This window comes from Chiloscyllium plagiosum, chromosome 35, assembly GCF_004010195.1.
Source record: "Chiloscyllium plagiosum isolate BGI_BamShark_2017 chromosome 35, ASM401019v2, whole genome shotgun sequence".
Classification (NCBI taxonomy): domain Eukaryota; kingdom Metazoa; phylum Chordata; class Chondrichthyes; order Orectolobiformes; family Hemiscylliidae; genus Chiloscyllium; species Chiloscyllium plagiosum.
In genome coordinates, this window is record NC_057744.1 from 20317695 (window position 1) to 20338193 (window position 20499).

A 20499-nucleotide genomic window follows, 5' to 3' on the forward strand; every position below is an offset into this window, starting at 1 on the left:
TCAAATAGGCTGGGTTTTGCTTTATTTATTTAGGTCAGCACAGATTACAAAACATATTCATTTAGCATTCTCTTATTCACTACCATGACCAATCAACTGACAATTATTGTTAAATAGGTTATTATCGCAATTGAAAAAGAAGGCAGAAGATTGTCTTGCAAATGTACTGGGGCTGTGCATATATTATCTCAAATCAGCAACCCCAAGTTCTGATTGTTTAAACTACTATCACACCCAAAGTACAAGGACAGCATTTATGAAAGATTTTATAATTCAGATTTTTTAAAACTAAAATATAGCATTTGTATTCAGTTTTATAGATTCTATGTAGATCTGACTTGCCTTCATCTGATGTAAAGATCTGTTGAAAGATCATTGTGAAATAAGACTTTTCAAAAGCATGATCTCAAAAAATAGTTTCTTTTAAGTAAAAAGGTATTGTTTTGGATTTGGTTCACTGTCATAGGATGACTTGTGAGCAAAGTTGAATGGAAAAGGTTTATACTTCTATCCAATCTGTACATCAAACTCTCTTATGTAGCTTGAATAAATTCTAGTACGAATTGAATGGATTTGATACTTCTCGAACAGTGAAAGTAAATGTCCACCAACACCAGACAGGTAGGGAAAGCTTGAATGCTGAAAATGTTGCACACCATTGTCCTATCTCCTGAATTCTTGATGCAATCCTTGATATCACTATCTTATGCATTTATGAGACACAGGTGGAAGCTTCATTAATAGCTGGAATTCATTGATATCAGTGGATCTTGGCACTCAGCACCTAAACCAATGATTTATGTGGGGACACTGGAATGTGCTCAGGAAAAGTTCATAATAAAAACTTTGTCATTTATTTCTGTGGGGTCATGGTGACGAATATTGACCTAGATTTTCCAGTCTCCAGATATTTGGAGAGCATACCTATGATCATAGGACCACAGTGTGCTGGGTTCATGCGAACTATCTGCTAAGTTTAAACTTCTGTTGAGTAATTTCCCCTCTTCCCATGGCTCACCAGAAGTCTCCAATCTCTAAGAGCAAAAGATTACATGGAGACAGACTGCTCATCACCCTGGAAGAAAAATCACTGGCGAGCCAATGGATTAGGAAGAAGTTCGCACCACAGCTAGAGGAAACTGCACATGGGCTGAACTTCTGGAGAGTTGGACTTCTGTCCCTCACCAGGGAGCAGGTCTCACCCTCTGGAGTTTCTGGCCAATCCAGCAGTCCCAACAGTACCAGAGTTTGGTAGTGGGCACTACCAGTTCGACAGGCAGATCCACAAAGGAGGACTGATGGATTCCAGATTGAGGTAAGTCAGAATGTTTGGGTGAGGAGCATTTGCTCATCTTAGAGAGGGGCAAGGAGGTTGAGAACATGGTTTTTGCAGAGACAGGAAAGAAGGAGCTGTACTATCTTTGTGGGGATAAGAACAAAGAACAAAGAAAATTTACAGCCCAGGAACAGGCCCTTCGACCCTCCAAGCCAGAGCCAATCCAAATGTACTGTCTAAACCTGTCAGTCAATTCCTAAGCATCTGTATCCCTCTGCTCCCCACCTACTCATGCATCTGTCCAGACGCATCTTAAATGAATCTACCATGCCTGCCTCTACCACCTCTGCTGGCAACGCGTTCCAAATGCCCACCACCCTCTGTGTGAAGTACTTGCAGTGTGTATCCCCCTTAAACCTTCCACCTCTCACTTTGAAAGCATGACCTTGAAGCATGAACAAGAAGTCCCTCCAAAGTTGGAGCCCCCATATTTCCCACCATATTTAAGTTGTATGAAGAAAGGGCCAGCCTGTCTATGCCATGTAGTTACCTGTTAGTTCATCCATGACTTGGGTGAAACATTAGACAAATCAAAATCATGTGTAACTTCTGGTTTATAATGCAGCTGACCTTAAGGGCATGGTGGTAGTCTCCCTACCTTTGGGCCAGAAGGCAAAGGTTCAAGCCCCACCTGCAGTGTTTTATAACATGCTTGAACAGGTTGATTAAAAATATGTACAATTGACCAGCAGTCCTCTCAATCACCCAATGAACTCTCCACACTGAACCAACCGCCCACCCTGACTATCTAACTGCATCCTTGGTCCTGCAAACAACACCCTCCCTGACCCACCTACCTTTCCACTTCACTGACCTAATTTACCTACCTACCACCAAAAACATTTGCCATCCTACAGACTAACCAGCCTTGTCATCTTGTCATCCTTCCCACATGGCTCTTGACCTTCTTACCCACTTAGCTTTTGTAAAGGGTATAACAGCCTATAATGAGTCAGAAATAGATGCTTGAAAATGGGGGGAAACAAGTAAATATACATTGCATGCATGTGCATTGGGTGAATAATAATTGTGAAAACTTCCAGTAAATGTCCACAGTAATGTATTCACCCTTATTAGGGACACTTTCCAACATCTAGCTTCATACAGGCCAATTATTGTTCAGTCTCCGGCAGCAGTTATATTGTCAATTGTGGGTCTATCTGAAGCAGTTTTGGATGCACAGGTAACATCACTGCCAGGTCTTGCCATGATACCTGAAAGGACTAACGTCTAACAGTGTAAGAACCTTGTAGGAAGCTATCTCTCACTGATTCAGGGTTCAGTGTCATTGTACTCAAGTGAAAGGCCAGATTAAATGCCCTGGTGATTTGTTGTACTACATATGGTCTTTGAAAACTTTCAGAACAGTTGCTCTGCTGAGGTACCCTTTTATTAACAATTAGTGACTGAGAAAACAGAGCTCTAGATCACATCCACTCACAGATGTGCAGGGCTACTTGTTAGCTGATTTTAATTTGACATAGGTGAATAAGCAGCTCGCAGTATAATTCTGGTCTGCCAAACATGCAAGGTACTTCATAAAACAAGCCTCAGGCTCTGAATTCCAGTCTAAATGTCAAATGTCAAAAATCAGGCTTGCATGAAATAATTCAACCTGTCAATTGATATGTAACCTTATTTTATGTAATCCAATAGTTCTGCCTGCTTAGCAATTTTTATGAAGTTCAGTCCTATGTAATACCCTCAGTTCAGACAGGCTACTCCCAGAGGTATTTTTTGACATGTCAAAAATCCAACGCATTGCAGCATATTTTCTGTCGTGGATTGATTGAACAGAATGCTCAGTTGACTAGACCTGGACAAGTGGAATATTTTAAGGGGGTTCCCTGCTCTTATGCCACAACTTTGGCATCTTTTCCCTAGCATTCTGAAGATTTTCCACCAGTAGTAACATCGGGAGCCATGAAGAATTCTGGGGAACTTACTGAGAAACAACCCTGCATTCCCTTAAAATGTGCCTACATTTTAAATGGGTTTATTTGGACACGCTAGCTCTTGGAGTGCTGCTTCTTCATCAGGTGGTTGTGTTCCTTCATCAGTGACAACCACCAGATGAAGGAGCAGCACTCCGAAAGCTAGTGCTTCCAACCAAATCTGTTGGACTATAACCTGATATTGTGTGATTTTTAACTTTGTATACCCCAGTCCAACACTGGCACCTCCAAATCATAAATTTTAAATGTAATGGGTTTATCACTACTTTGGCAAACTGAGAGTGTTTGGCATGAAACAGGAATTCAGTTTTCAAATCGTAATGCAGAAAGTATGCCCCGATTTTAATTCTTTACACCTTATGCAATTTGTTTGTAGAATCCTGTGGTCAGGAAAGTGTGTCTAATGTTTATTGTCAAATAAATTGTATGTTTTCATCTACTTTGTCACTGCTTCCCTCCACAATGCAGCTTTCAGCATTTCATCCAACTGTTGGCTTCATTTTGATTGTTTAGTTCTATTTATTTAATTCTGTGAGAAAATATATTCCTCAGAGGCAGTACTTACCTTTAGTTGTCCTCTCTGACAAAGTACTTTCCTAAAAACGGCAACTCATGCTCAAGTCTGGCTTCACAAGCAATGGCAATCTTTCAATACTTCACCCAACTGACTGTTTACAGCTATGAACTTTGACAGTGAACATCAAGAGGTCATTTATCTGTGTGAGTCATCACAAACCTATCCTCACCTATTACGTTATACAAAATTAAAATACAGACAGGTCCATTTCCCGGCACTTTGCTACAGAAATTCAAAACTAATCCCAAAGCTCTGTTTTTTCCCCTTAGTCATCTGAAGCAAATGTTTGTCTATACTTCCTTTAAAAGATGTCATTGGTTCTGCCTCAGTTATTCCCTGTGGCAAAGGATTCCATGCTCTAACAACTGTTGTAAAAATAATCCATCGAATCACTTGTTATTCTCTGTTGTCGTTTTTAAATTGATGATGCATCTTTTACTGACACTCCAGTCAAAGGAAATAATTTGTCCTAGTCACTTTATCAAAATCTGTTCTTGGATTCTTGCGCTGTCATGGCAATAATTCCTGGAGTCAAAGTTCCTCCTCATAACTGGAATTTCTCATCCCTAGTATCACGCTGGTAAATTTATTCTCCCAGCACAAACTTCCAGAAAACATCCTTGGACACTGATGATCAGATGAACTATGGCCATTTTCCCCATCCTAAAGTGACAATGTTGAAACGTCTCTCACTAATTTCATTGACTGAAGTCAGAAGCTCTTGCCATACAGTTCTTAGAGCCTTTGATCTCAAACAGTCACTGAGCATGATTCCACAAATGCGAAAATAGATTTCAAAGGGGAATAAGATCATTTTTGGGAAGGTAAGAAATGGAACAGTTGGAATGTTGCGCAAAACTTATTATTGTTGGAAAGTAAGAAGATTGGCTTTTAAGATCTTTTTTTATTGAAATCATTGAGCTGCCAGAATTAACTGGAATAAATAATCTCAAATTAGAATTTGCATAGTCAACTATAAATACATGTAAATACAATAAAAACAACAAATATATGCCGATTCAAAGAACTTTGCTTGGCTTTGTACTCATCAACCACAAGAGCCGATGTTGCTAAGGGAATTTTCTTAGTCGGCTGCCATTAAAGCCATCTGCTTCACTGTTCAAATTGAGCCAAGCATAACATTCTTCACCTTACAACCCATGAGAAGTTCATTGTTTATATTGTCTACCCTCCGACATTTCTGGATGAACATCTCCAAGTAATATTGAGCTACAAGCAAAGTTCTGCTGTGGATCCATGTCCATGAGGAATTACTTTAAATTCTGCAAACTCATCTCATTTCAGGCCTTTAATCACCATCAAAAATAAATTTTCACTCCTTCCATTGGTCTGATACAAGATTTTACAATTAGTAATACTGTGCTTGACCTTGATATTCATGTATATACTCTACTCCAATGGTATCTACATCTTAATATCAAATGTTTGCTTGCAACAAGTGGCTAGTAACACTTATGCTGAAAGGTTACCAATTTATATAGCCTTAAAAACCACAACTTTGCTTAAATTATGGCAAATTTGCTGGTCCTAATTGATTAGAGCTAATTGTTACATCTTTCCAGTAGAATTGGCTTATTTCACTAAGCAAAAAAGATCTAGAAAGTAATGCATGGCTTAATGAAATAAATCAAAACACAAAGGATGAGACAGTGCTCAAAGTTAACTTCTGGAGCATATTCTCTCCTACAGCAGGTCAGATAGGCATGATTTCTATCTGAGGAAAGTCTGTGCCATTAAGTGCACAATTCATGTTTTGCAGGCCAAGGTCACATCGCGTGTAAGCACCAAGTTATACTGCAAACCTTTGGCGATGCGACCAAGGTCTAGAAAATAAGGTATTGTGCAATAATCTCTAGACCATTTCATCCTTGCATGCTTGCTGGCATTATGATTTTTGCCTCACAACTTCCACTGTTCCAGGGTTCAAAGCCACTGGAAATATAAATCAAGTCATTTCAAACTTGGAACTCAATCTTCAAATAAGAACAGAAGTATTTAATCAATTAACCTAAGAGCAGACAAGCAAGATTCAACTAGGTTTCTATAGCTCATGTATGTTGATTTACTTTCGCTTGCAAATCTACTTCTACTCTCCTCTAATTTTCCTGAGATCAAAGTTCATCCATTTGACTGAACATTGAGGTAAGCGTATTAAGATGAATCAGTTTTTCCTTGTTCTCATCTTACACCATTGATGGCATTGCAGTTTTCCTATTTATAGTCTCCATTGATTAGTGACATTGCCTTCTATCTAATACCTTGGACCACTCACTGATATAGTACATTTTTGAGTCGACTTTTTTCTAACTGATATTGTATACATATTTTGTGGTATGCACTTGGGGATGTAACCAATATAAATACTCAGTCATATCATGCTTCATGTGCTGAAGGGATTAAATAATTATTGAGGATGTATTCCAATACTTTTCTCATCAATCAAGTTAATTTTTCAATGATGGCAAATCATCAGTTGCTATCTACATTTTCTGACTTAACCCTTCCATCATGTCTTTATTGTAAGCCTGGTAATGGAAAGCTTATATGGTTAAGTCACAGGGTTGTCTGGTCCCACAAAGGTTGATGTATAGATGTAGGGTCCTGTTGCTATATTTTATTCTCAAACTTAGTGAAAGATGTTTGTAGATAATATTAAGTAAAATCAAGGTTTATCTGTTCAAAGCTCAACTTTGTACAAGTCATCTGAAGGTAATGATTCCATTGTCAGTCTTGCTGTCCAGTGGATTTGTAAGATACTCTAATATATGCATAACCGTGAGTTCTCTATATCTGCTGACTGCTCTAGGGAACTGTTGAAAGAAGGGTAAGAAGGAAGGTTGATGGTTCTTTAAAACTGAACAATTGTTATTCCTTCCTTTCTAGCAGGCAGAATGTTTGCAACAGAACGGCAACAATGTATGCAGAAATGAGGGAAACAAACAAATAAAGGATGATACAGCATTAATAAAGAATTTAAACATTACTTTTAAGCAAAATGTCTTCCCAGGAATATTATGACTTTTCAGTATGTCCCAAAACATTGTATAATTATTGTTCTAAGACATTTTTCTTGTTGTTCCAATTGATATCCACACGATAAGTCCACCAGTTGGTCTTTGTATTTTCTACTATAATCTTACAATGATGTTTTAGTCTTCACTGTGATGAGCAGTTAATACCTCTTGGCTCCCCAATATGCAGTTGCTCAAGTCAGCACTTTACTGAACATTCATAAGCAAGGATGTTTATAATCTGTATGCAAAGTCAAATAATCTCTACTATGGCAGCAGTTGAGTTTCAACAATTGTCTATGTGACCCCAGAGGTAAGGAGAGATACTTAATTAGGATTCCCAATTATTACTCATCAATGCGACTGTATAAACATTTGGTGAGAATTGGATTAGCAGCCCTTATGATGTCCCACAAATGAATAATCTCCCAATGTTTATATTGGTTGATATATGAAAAATGTCCTTTTTGGGGAAGTTGGTAGAAAGTATCTAATGCCACGGAATTGTAACCCACCAGGATTCCACATCTTCACAAGAGAAGGGAGAACATTAGCAAAAGAGTCATAGAGTCATAGCGGTGTACAGCATGGAAACAGACCCTTCAGTCCAACCCATTCATGCCGATCAGATATCCCAACCCAATCTAGTCCCACCTGCCAGCACCCAGCCCATATCCCTCCAAACCCTTCCTATTCATTTCCCCATCCAAATGCCTCTTAAATGTTGCAATTGTACCAGCCTCCACCACTTCCTCTGGCAGCACATTCCGTACACGTACCACCCTCTGCGTGAAAAAGTTGCCCCTTAGGTCTCTTTTATATCTTGCCCCTCTCACCCTCAACCTATGCCCTCTAGTTCTGGACTCCCCGATCCCAGGGAAAAGATTTTACCTATTTACCCTATCCATGCCCCTCATAATTTTGTAAACCTCCATATGGTCACCTCTCAGCCTCCAACGCTCCAGCGAAAACAGCCCCAGTCTGTTCAGCCTCTCCCTACAGCTCAAATCCTCCAACCCTGGCAACATCCTTGTAAATCTTTTCTGAAACCTTTCAAGTTGCACATCATTTTTCTGATAGGAAGGAGACCAGAATTGCATGCAATATTCCAACAGTGGCCTAACCAATGTCCTGTACAGCCACAACATGACCTCCCAACTCCTGTAAGATTGATTAATATCAAACTTGTGGGCATTTAATAATTTAAATCATGCTAGAAATAGGAAATTCATTTATTGGGGGTGAATCCAATAGTTATGGGAATTCCAATATCATATTTATGTAAAGGTGCTGAGACTACATATATTATCAGTTTTTCCACTGGTGCCTTCATCCAAGCAGCAGCCTCCTAAGTGGCCCCCTCCGTGCTTATCATTCTATTAAGATGGTAGGCAGCAGGACCAAACAGAAGGCACACAGCAATGTCAACAGCCCCCACCAGGAGAGACTGGATGCTGCCGGAGTAGGCAGACAAAAATGATGGCACCTCAAAATGGAGTCTCCTCAACTTCCTGCATTAAAGTAAGATCAAAGTCTGTAGGGACATTGGTAGTAGCTAATAAAGAATTTTAAATGTAATTCCCATCTCAACAAGGGGAGTGATAGCCTAGTGGTATTACTCCTGGAGTATTAATCAAGAGCCTTGGCAGATGGTGAAGTTTGAATCAATAAAACAAGAGTCTAATTAGGAATGTGAAACCATTGCCAGTTGTTGGGATGGGGGGGAACAGACTGGTTCACTAATGTCCTTCAAGGAAGGAAACTGCCATCCTTACTTGGTCTATCCTACATGTGACTCCAAACCCAGTGCAATGTGGTTGACTCATAACTGCCCTCAGGGAAATTGGGAACGGGCCTAGTCAGTGACGCATAGATCCTGTGCATGAGGGTTTTTTTAATGTTTAAGGGCTACCACATATACACTAACATTGTTGTGTAGTTGGCATCTAATTAAATTCTCCTTTCTTCGGTTAGGTTTTCCAATCTCACAGGTCCAGCAGCCCGGTGAATCTCAGGTTCTCCAGCCCCAAGGCATTCTCTACCTCCAGAAGAAGAAGAGACACTCCCGTCAGGACCCTTATGCTTATTTTTCTGCCATGAAAGAAGAGTTTCACAAGTACAGACACCAGCCTGAGGACGAAATGGCCATTCTAAATCACGTAGATCATGAAGAACACCAGGGGCAGGCAACGCAGCTCTAGTTATAATTATTAGTTGTGACAAGATACTTGACAAGATTTGTAAATCTGTGTACAGAATGTGTTTCCTGCTCAAAAAGGTCAAGTACAGACTCTGTGGTAGAAATTAGCTTTGTGGTCTCAGTTGTGCAAACAGCAGTGCGACAGTGCTATATTCTTAGCTACCTACCCCACAACTAAAAGTAACCACCCCATATTCGTATATATCCCTCGAAAGGATTACTTAAAGGGTGGCAATGTTTTGTTTCACCAATCTACTTCGTTTAACTGCTTGAAAAAGAAATGGTGTGAAGAAACATGTAGTTTGTAATAATTTTGTTTTGCCAAGTCTATAATAACACTTCTAACTGGGGAACATTTATCTGTCCATCAGTGTCCCCTCCAAAATAATTTCTTAACAGTAAAGTGACAGAGCAGTCAATAATGACTTATAAATTAAGCTGAGATGATAAACTTGTTTCGACAGATTTTCCTGCTCTATGATGTCTCAGTTTCTGACAGGTATATATGCTCCATCTCCATCTGCCACTTAAGATGGCACCATGTCAGATGCTGAATTTATTGCTTTTGTACAGCGTATGAGAACAATGAGTAATGCTTCATTTGTAGTAAGATTTGGAATGAAAGTTGAGAGTACTGAATGGCACATGCCTGCTATGGTTTATAATGCTCTTTTCCCCCCTTATATGTTTTCTGCTGAAAAGCCCAAGGACCTATTTTGTTAGTCTCCATTCATTATCGTGGGTTTGCGAAAATTGTCATTGAACTGCTCCAAAGTGGCTTCAACTTTGAGATTTTAAGCTTTCTTTTGCTCTGTTGATCAACAACATAGTTTTTGTTCTTGCATATCGGGTGGATGAATCAAACTTATTTTACAAGATGTCTACCCAAGTACTGGAAATTCATTCAAGGAGCATTCAGTTATGTGTAGGTAAGCTGATGAATGGAATGATTTGGTTACCTTGTTCAAGATGGTGTTAAGACTATTACACCAACTAAAACAAGACTAACAATCATATCTGTTAAAGTATTCTTCTGGTTTTTCCTTGCTTTCAGCAATGGATTAACCCATTGGCTTTCTCTGTTATGTCAGTCAATTTCCTTTTTCATATCTGGTAGTTTTTACCAGAAATGTTTGTTGTCAGAGTCAAATGATCATAAATGGGTGAATTCAATCTTTTCACTTATTCATGCACTTACAAAGCTCTGTAAACATTCTTCACACATTCATACTGGCAATAAAGTAGTTTTTTTTTTATCCATGCATCTGAGTATATCACTGGGATAGTAGATCCCTGCATAGATCCTGTGTCAGGTTCATCACATGATGGTATTCCTTGAGAGAGCTAATTTCTGTGTATTAGGAACTGGTAATCAATCTGACTATTTATGTTCAGTTTTTATTAGCCTTGCTAATAATCTGTCCTTAAGACTATTGTCATTATCAGTGCCTGTTCATCAGAAAGACATAATCCAATGGGTTATTTGTCTTTCAATATCCAATCAGAAGATTGATTTATTTGAAAGAAATTGATTGAAAATAGCAAATCAAAAATGATTCAATGTTGCAAGACTGAATCTCCTTAAACTGACTAGACTTTGCATGTTTGATAGCTGATTGGATATTCCAAAAGCAAAATTAACCTAGTATTCAGGCATAAATTAGTAAAATATGAATGTAATATCGTTATTGTCATGGTTAATTAGGCATTTTATAAACTAACAGGAAGTAAACTGTACTACATTAATAGATCTTATCCTTAAATATTGAGGAGAAAATGAAGTGAGGAAAGATGTAGAGGCAGTAAAATGAAATATTACAATGGCCAAAATTCATTTTTACTTGCCTTCTACCAGATTTTAGTAATACGTATACTTATTAATGCATAATGACCTCTAAACCTTTGTAAATTTTTACTGATGGGCAGCTTTGGCTAGCTGCAACCTTACCTTCTTCATTACACTGCCTTTCCCTTTTTGGGCATTTCATAATGTGAATAAAATTAGCATCAAACTGATGCAATCCAACAGAATTTCAGCAAAATCCAAAAACAGTAAAAAGGAATTTTCAGTCTGTAACTTGATGTTATATTAGGATTCATGCCTAATAAGCATCACCCGATATTTTAGAACCTTTTAATATCAAATTACATCATTTTCTCTAAACAATTCTCACCAAATCTTGTGATTTGTGTAATCACTGCAAAAACCCACTTGACGTGAAATTAAGTAGCTTTGGAATAATAGTTAGTGTGACATTGGTATCCTTGTAATCGAGGACAGATTTTAATGACATGTTCATGAGTTCATGGGAGTGGTCCATTTATTAAAGCACTGCCATAACTCAATGTTTCAGGTGGGATATCAGATAAGTGGTCTGCAGTGATTTATATGTTTAGGAATATGACTCTCATCTTTCTCTTGATTCGTTCTGCGTTAGATAGTGCCATCAGAGTATATTTTAACATCAACATATATGGTACGAATGAAATGCTTGTCAGTGACTACACAATTACAAGACTATTCCACTCATAACATTCTGCAATACTTTTCAAAGAAATCTTTGAATAAGTTAAACTGAGAGGGAAGACCTTTCTGTATATCATTTAAATGTCATCAGTACATCAAAAGACAAGTGCAATGTACTTGAATCATGACTTCCTGCTCTGTATTTAATTTTTTTTCTTGGCTTGATGTGGAAACATTTTTACAGAAAAATGTTTATTCAGAAAAAGTATTGAAATGGATAAATATATTTATAACAATATGTAATTAGTGTGTGGCATCTGCCTCACCAATGTTGGATAAGGACATTTTCTCTTAGCAAAAGTCTTTATGTACTGAGATGTTCATTTTTACGGATGCTTTATTAATGATGCATGCAGCTCAGAAGCCAAGTATACTTTGAAGAAAAGTAGAGGAAAAGGAAAATGAAATTAGCCTAGAAAAATGTATAGAGGAAATAAACTGTAGGATATTAAGATAGTTCTTGTTTATCAGGATGATTCTGCTGCATGGTAAAACTTCAGGATGTATTTGTTGATGTGGCATTAGGGAATGAAGTGAAGAAGGCTGTGAATGCTTCAATTTTGAAGACCTAGATCATGTAGTTTTTTTTAGAAAAAGATATTGAAGGTAATGGGGCAAAAAATGAATAACATGAGTTGAGACAGATGAGCTACAGTCTAAATGAATGGTGAAACAGGCACAACAGATGACAAAATATATTTCTGTTCCTGTTGGAATCCTGTCACATTTTGAATATTTTATTCCCAGATATGACATACTGTTGCTTTTGTCTAATCAAAGTAGGATCATGGATGGACAAGCATGTATAAGCCTACAGAATATCTTGGAGGATATACCTTCGTGATATACTGGTGTGAGCTCAGTTTGATGCATAGTGCAAAACGTCATTGCATGCTGATTAGCCGTACACAATTAACTTTTTTTACAGAGTGAGGACCATGTACTACTTGCAAAGTACAAAAGACAGGGTTCAATCATGATAAATAGCACACTACCTTCTTAAGCTAAGACTAATTTGGAGATAGTTTGTTACAGTTCACTCAGGTAATCTGAGTTGCTGCAGCAACATGTATTTTTCTATGCATGTCATAGTCTGGAACAATGGAAAGTGATGATAGAAGCTCTAACTTACTTTATATTACATGTCTGGCCAGGAGTCTCTTCCATTCTAATACTTGTTATTGACATTGCTGGAATGATTTACGGATTGGTGCTTAAACTGAAAACAACAAATGCAAGAGATTACAGCAGGTCAGGCAGCATCCATGGAGAGAGAGCAAGCTAATGTTTCAAGTCCAGATGATTCTTCATTAGAGCTCATCTAGACTCGAAATGTTAGCTTGCTCTCTATCCATGGATGCTACCCCATCCCTTCTGATCTCCAGCATTTATTGTGTTCAGTACAGATTCCAGCATCTGCAGTAATTTGTTCCTATACTTGGTGCTCAAATTGTTTGGCCATGATCATAACACACCATCAGGTCCTGGAGTAGGTCTTAAACTAGGAACTTCTGGCTCAGAGAGAAGGACATTTTCAGCTGTGCCACAACAGCGTGAAGCACTAAAGTAAGGAAAGTAAAACATGTTAAAGCAGCAGCATTGTTCATAGCTTTTAAGTATGAGATGATCCAAGCGTTCCATGAATAGGAAGAACTCATTAGACAACAAATTTAAAAATCTTTTTGAAGGCCAGAGCTTCCCTTCCTTTACCAGAGAGTCACCCATTTAATCTGTTTCAATTCATTCCTTTTCCATCCAGAATTACACTTAATTATCAGCCTCACTTATACTTTGCCAACATTAATAGCTTCACTTGTAATTCACAAATCCATATGATTCTGAATGAATTATTTCTAAAGTCATAGCATTATGTGATTTTTCAGAACAAAGCCAGGTTATTTTCTTGTGACAGGTAGTGAAGAATCTTGGGCCAGGGAGAATATTCAGGGAAAAAGTATCAGGCAATAATGTTATGATGAATACGTGACCAGGAAATATGAATGGACAAGGCCCAACCACACAGTGATTATTTGCTTTGAGCAATTTTGGTCCCGTTATCTAAGGAAAGATAATTAGGAATTTGGAGGCAGTCCAGAGAAGCTTCACTAGGTTATTCCTGGTTATGGAGCAATTTTCTTATGAAGGGAGTTGAGTAGGTCAACTTATTTGAGCTTAAAGGAGTGAGAGGACACCTTACTGAAACATGTATGTTTCTCAGAAGGTTTGACAGGGTAGACATGGAGAGGTTGTACAGACTTCAAAAATTGGTGTCTACTTCACCTCATAATAGCTGCAAATGTTGTTATCCTCACCTTTTTGCTTCATGCAAAATCTGGCCCATTGCTCTTGAATTTCTTCAGTGTATTTCAGCTCAATCACTAAATTCTAGATTCTCCTTTACCTCTATCTACTATATTATGGCTGTACCATAATTTAAGATTGGATGCAGATTAGCCTCCGACTCAATAAGTTGTTCCACAAGTATCCCCATATAAGTCCCTCAAAGTAAGTATTGCACTGCCCCTAATCTTTTCTGCTCTTTGGCTAGTCAATACCCAGTAATTGAAAACCTCAAGATTAATGTCTGGCTGTTTTAATAGATCTCTCTGATCTGCGAGACATTACTTGCTTACGTGCTCCCACTGTCCAGAAAATCTATAAAAGTAACAAATACTTTTACTACCCTTGACCTCAATGCACAATGTCTCCTCAGTATATGTCAAGACACATTTCATCTGAATCTCTTAGCAGTACCACTTTTCTCAAATCACTGCTTTCCATTTTGTGTCCTTTTTAATTTCATCTTCCTCCCCACACTAGTCAACCCTCTGGTTTGCCCAGATCTCAGCTCACTACTTTCTTCCTGAGAGCAACAACAGGTGAGAAATAAATGGTGGCTTTTCCAACTCCACCCTTATCAAATGAAAAATAACTTAAAAATCTCAGTTTCTATTCCCGCTCAATATTCTGTATCTGGTTCATAAATTTTCTGTATCTGGTTCATAAATTTTCACATCAGTTTCACTGATCTATGAATATCGTTTAGCAAATAATTATTGACACCAACTATTAAAATTACATTCTCTCATTTTATAAGGTTTTAATTTCCATTACTTTATTACTGGGTCATTAATTACAATTCATGTTTTTCTTTAGAAAAGGAAATTCACCTTCCTCCACCCACCACACCAACCCATTTTCCATTACAGAGTGATATTGGGTAGATTTGCAATGCTACATGACTGTAAAAATGCCATCGTAGACTGGGCCTTATTTATAGATACTATGCAGTCTTTAACTTTCTGTTAAAGTTGCTTACTGCCTTCTACTCATTTAAAGATTTGAGCTTATAAACCATAAAAGGTCATAACTAACATTTCTTACATCATGCTGCATGTCATGGCATTTTGCCCTTGAATTCCACTTGTTTCCTCAACAACAGTTTTAACTACTTGAGTATCATTGTATCAGAATCATTGTTATTCAGAAAGGGCTGCAGTTGAATATAACATGCTCTTCGATAACATATTCAGAACTCTTTTAAATTCAATATGAATTGTGTGTGGACATTGCTAGATGAATTGGTAATGTTTGCTTTACATTATTAAAGAAAATTGTCTGAGATGATAAATCTGAAGGGTAGGTTGTGCTGTCGATTTTTTATCCCCTGAGATGTTTTCTGTAGAAGCTGCCCTTTGCTCAGCAAGTGCCCCTTGTTTTCCACCTCACCTCGTGTGTCAGGTTTACACTTCTATAAAAATATATTTAATGTGTACAGACCTTTCTGTGTAGAGTCAGTGATTCACTCAGTGGCAGCATGCTAGTGATGTTGTCTTGACAACATCATGCTGAAACTTATGAGATGTCATTTCTGGAGGACAACAGAGGTAGTATCTGATTGTTACCTTACATAATTTGAAAATGCTGCAGGGTACAGAACATTGTTAAATGGATGGGGAGGGTGTGGAATTAACTGTCATGTTCTGATGTTCTAAGACGTGAAAGAATAGTGTTCTATCGAGGCTTAGGAATAGTTAACTCAATTTTCAAATTAACAGCTTATCTAAAAAGGCACAGAGAGTGAGGGCAGCTTAGGATAGGTGGTGAAGGAAATAATTTTAAAAATGGGGAACTACCAATTGAAATATAAAGCCACCAGCAGAAAATAATATGTTCATATCATTTAGATTTACAGGGATCCCTGATTTACAAACGACTTACCAACACTCATACTTACAAAGTACCACACATGGCTCAAATTGTAAAGATCTGACATATGAATATTTCTTGTCCTGACAAATAGCTACCTTTATATTGTCCTGCATTATGTTCCAACTTGCGTACAAGTCAACTTGTGCACGGACTCTGGAACAGAACCTGTTTGCAACCCAGGGACTGCCTATATAGTTCATCTCTTCAAGGTAATGACAGAGAGGCTAATTGAGATCCCAGTTGGCACTATCTACTTCCGTCCCCCTTTGAAAACGATAAATTGAGGACTTAGGATGCTGGTGACAAACATGTGAAATTAGTGGCAAAGCTACTATCATAAGCTATTTTTCCAGCCATTTGACAGTGTTTTGTGGAGAATCCATTATGCTGCATGGTGACCAAAGAACAAAATTTATTTTATTTTTCTATTTGTTCCTAAAGGTGCTGATCGAAAACATTGTCATATAGCAGAAAATGAATATTCATTCACATTTTGATTTTGGCTTTTATTCAATGTGTTGGACTCTTTGTTTATTTTGTGATAATCATATGGCATGATCAAAGATTTGGATTCAAAACTAATCCATGTTATTATGAATAAACTTATTTCTAAAATCATAATATTAGGTAGATTGGTCATGCTAAATTGTCCATAGTGTCTGGGAATGTGTAGCCATGGGAAATGCAAGGTATTCAACTTGGAACATAATGCAGGACAATATAACTTAGCTGTTGTCTGGACAAGAATTACTCATATGTCAGAGCCCTGTATTGCAGTTTCTGAGTAGGAGGGTAGGGGACTGAGGCTAGGTAGTATGCTTTTCAGAGGGTCAGGCTTTCTAGGCTGATTGACCTCTTTCCACACTGTAGGGCCTCTGTGATTCTATGATTGTGTCATGTTTCAAAGCAAAACTAAGTTATTTGTATTGGATCAGATAGTGAGGAGTATTGGTTCAGGAAGAATATTCAGGGAGAATGTATAGGCAATAATAATATAATGAATGAGTAACCAGGAAGCATGAATGGACCAGACCTAACCACAGTATTCTACAGTCTTGGGTTATGGGTTAACAAACAAGCTTTCTGCATGTCTTCAGCAACTCTGATTGGTCATTTACACCACAACTGTAGTCTTTGTCCAACTTGTTTGTTCCTTCAAAAGTGACTTTCCGAAGTTAGTGTAGTCTGTTAGGTCCCCGTCCTTTTGTCTGTGGGGCCTGAATTTCAATTCAGTTGAAAGTTAAGGTGATTATCTGACAGTCATCAAGCTCTTCAGTAAAAACATTTTTAACTGACACAGTCCCAGAAGATACAAATTTACAGCTAATATTGTAGTTTTATTCCCAGAATACTTCTGCATATGGCCCGATCTTGTTAAAGGAGTTTAAAACAATTGACTGCAATGTAGCTCATATAATCAGTAACACACCCATGAGATCAATGGATTGGAAATGGTAACAATTTATTCTGTGATTCTTTGTTCAGTGAACCTGTACCTTTGAGTTTGTCATCCATCATCAATTTGAGTCCATCAAGGCAAAGCATTTAGAGGGCAAATATAACTGCACTCACAGGAAGTGGGGAGGTTTTATAACTGAACCTGAAGGGAGTAGAGTTTTATAACTGAGCCCACAGGAAGTAGGGAGACTTTATAAGTGGGCCCACAGGAAGTGGGGAGTCTTTATAACTGAACCTGTAGAAAGTGAGGTTTTATAACTGAGCCTGCAGGAAGTGGGGTGACTTTATAAGTAAACCTCCAGCAAGTGGGGAGACTTTATCACTGAACCCACAGGAAGTGGAGAGGTTGCTGTGCATCTTATATCTTTTCCTTGGAAAATGAAAATCGACAGGGTGTAAAGTAGCCACCAAATGTCCTCTTGAGTTCTCTGAACAACGGCAGATTTAACCCACAACACTCTGACCTCCACCACAGGGAGAGGGCAAGGATGGAGTTCCCAAATGTACCCCAGCTGCAATGGAGCTTGAACCCTGTGCACTGCTGGTATCAATCTAATATACACTACCTATCCAGCCGACCATACCTTCATTACCAACTCACTGCCATTGGAGCCTGGGTTGCTATGACAACATGACACCACACATTTTCACATGTGTATTGTAGCCTGTTGTTATAAATATTGAAGGTGGAGGTTCAAAAGTTTATTTTCCATCACATGGCTGACCAGGAATCTTTCTCCCTCTTACCATGCGCTATTGTGGAGTGTTGCGGAATAATCATCCTGTTAGGTTGATTTTGAATGCAACCTTCTCCAACTCGTCCAGAGTGGTACTTGAACCCAGAGCTTGTGATTCTGAGGCAGGGGCACTACCCATTGTGCTGCAAGAGCTCCTCCACCAAAATCACCCCACCTTTTCCCACCAGACTCATCAAGTTATAGTTCCGTCCTTAGTTTTGTGAGCCTCCCATTCGTATTAAAACTAATAAATGTTGATGCTTGCCATATACAACTGACAGAGTCAAATATCAAGCAGCACTGGAAGTCACCACAGGGGAGCATGTTAACAGCTGTATCATCAGAGTATTAGATGTATCTTCCAAAATTAAAATTAGCTTTAGCTGCTTCATCCCTGCTCCAGGTAAGCCTGAGCTCTCAGCAGAGAATTACTTATCATTTGATGTTAAACCTGTCCCAGTAATATTTTATGGTTGGCTTGTGTTAAAAATTGAGCCATCACAGATCAGCACCTCACTTTATTTGTACTTTATTTATAATTTGTTAGAATATTTGGTCAGCAAATTATTTTGTTGATTTTGCGGATAGATGCTTATTGGCTTAACATGAAGGACTTCAGATACCTGGATGGACTGGTGAAGCTGGGCTTGGTTTTCTTAAAAAAAAGGTTGAGAAGAGATTTGGTAAAGTTATTTTTTGAAAACATGGAAGTTCTAGACAGTGTAGATAGAGAGAAATGGTTCCCATTGGTGAAAGGTTGGAGAAGCAACGGGCATCAATATAAGGTGATCGGTAAAAACCAACAGTAACTTGAGGATTTTTTTTGTGAACTCAGTGAAGTAACTAGGATCTGGAATATATGCTCTGAGAGAGTAGTGGAGACAGATTCAGTCATGCCTTTCAAAACGGAAATGGATAACCACCTCAGGAGAATGAAAGTTGCAGACCGACAGAAAAAGAGCATGTGAGTTGGGCTAGTTAAATTGCTCTTATGGAGAATCAACTTGGACATGTGTTGAATGACCTCTAGCTTCACTGTAATACAAATAAATTGAAGTTTCTGTCAGCCAACCATGTGAGTAGTGCAGTGACCTTCATCAGAGCTTTCTGGGATGGAATGTGAACAGGTCAGGTGGCTGTGTACTTCATTAGCCAATTGGAATGGAGAAATGTTGATGAACAGCACAGAGTCTGAACCCGGAACTGTCAGAATATTGAAGTCAATTACATATCTCATACAGAAAGAGAAAAGGGAGGGTACAATTGGATAGAGAGATAAAAGGGACAAAGAAAAAGTAACAAAAGCTTTGTTTTCTAAATCTCCAATAGTAACTAAAAGCTGAAGAAGTAAGATTCAGCACTGATATTAGTTAATTTTCTGTGCTCAAGCGGTTGTTTGTTAATAATGAAGACTTATTATACTGCTTAAAAAAATCAAGAGGAATGATCTAACCCTATTTTTCTAGTGAGTTTAATTTTCATCCATTAGGACTGTGTTCCATGTGCTCAATGCCTGGTCTCTCATGCTTCCAGTATTACCCAGATTCTTGTGGAGTAGGACATTTCAGGTCAGTGGAAATTATCGTCCAATTTCCACATAAATATCAGTGAGCATCGATAGGGCCTCTGTTACTTCCACTGAACAATACAACCCCAACTTTATTCAATACATAGAGTTTTCCCAAATGTGTTCTGTTTGTAGTTTTATGGTTGTCGTATTATTATCTGAGTTCCATAAGAATTCTACATGGAATGGCATGGAAAGAATGGTGAAAGAGACAGATTAACTCAATGGTCTGAGCTGCTGTCTGAAATGTTCATAGGGATTTGACATATAATGTACAGATATTAAAGTGTAACTTTTATGATTATATATGTAAATTTAAAATTTAATGTACTTATCGTTCCGGCAGTTGATGATGTCAGTCTATTTTGCCACATAGATTAGGTCTTCCTGTTGTAGAATGTTAAAAGAACAGGAGTGGCTTGCCTTGTGTAATCTCCTTACTGAGAGGAAAGCTGAGCCCCAGTCTGTGTTTCTTATTGAGTTGCACATTGGAGAGACACTTCCCAGCTTTTCATCATTATGAGGAGTTACTTTGAAGATGATGTATGAAACATGTTAGAGTGTGCCCACCATCTCAAGTGGGTGGGGGGAGGTGGGAGGTTGTGGTTCTTTGATGGTTATGCATGACAGGATTTCCTGATGCTTTCATTTTTAAGATAATTATGACCGATCACTCCCACCAGAGAAGTGAAAGACCAGTTAAAATGGAAATAATATTAAGATAAGCCCTTGAGACATTCTTGTACAATGTCTGAGCTGATGTGTCATTCTGAAGGGACAGTGTGGTGGGCTTTATTCACAATGAGATTGCTGTATTCTCATTGGTCAAATCATGGCTGAAGAAATGTAATTTCTTGCAATTGGTATCCTTTTGGCACAGCACAAAGAGGTCATAGTT

The 20499-nt window shown here is 38.2% G+C and overlaps 1 protein-coding gene across 3 annotated transcripts in view; it reads left to right on the forward strand.

Annotated features, from left to right (window-relative positions):
- Window positions 1-12875, forward strand: part of igsf9bb (immunoglobulin superfamily, member 9Bb) — a 648281-nt gene extending 635406 nt beyond the window's left edge. For 2 of the 3 annotated variants that reach the window (XM_043676763.1, XM_043676764.1), the window contains exon 20: window positions 8875-12875. In XM_043676763.1, the coding sequence (XP_043532698.1) occupies window positions 8875-9101 (227 nt within the window). In that variant the 3' untranslated portion in view covers window positions 9102-12875. The remainder of the gene's footprint in view (window positions 1-8874) is intronic. The other variant, XR_006309378.1, reaches the window with a different exon arrangement.
- The last annotated feature ends 7624 nt before the right edge of the window (window positions 12876-20499 follow it).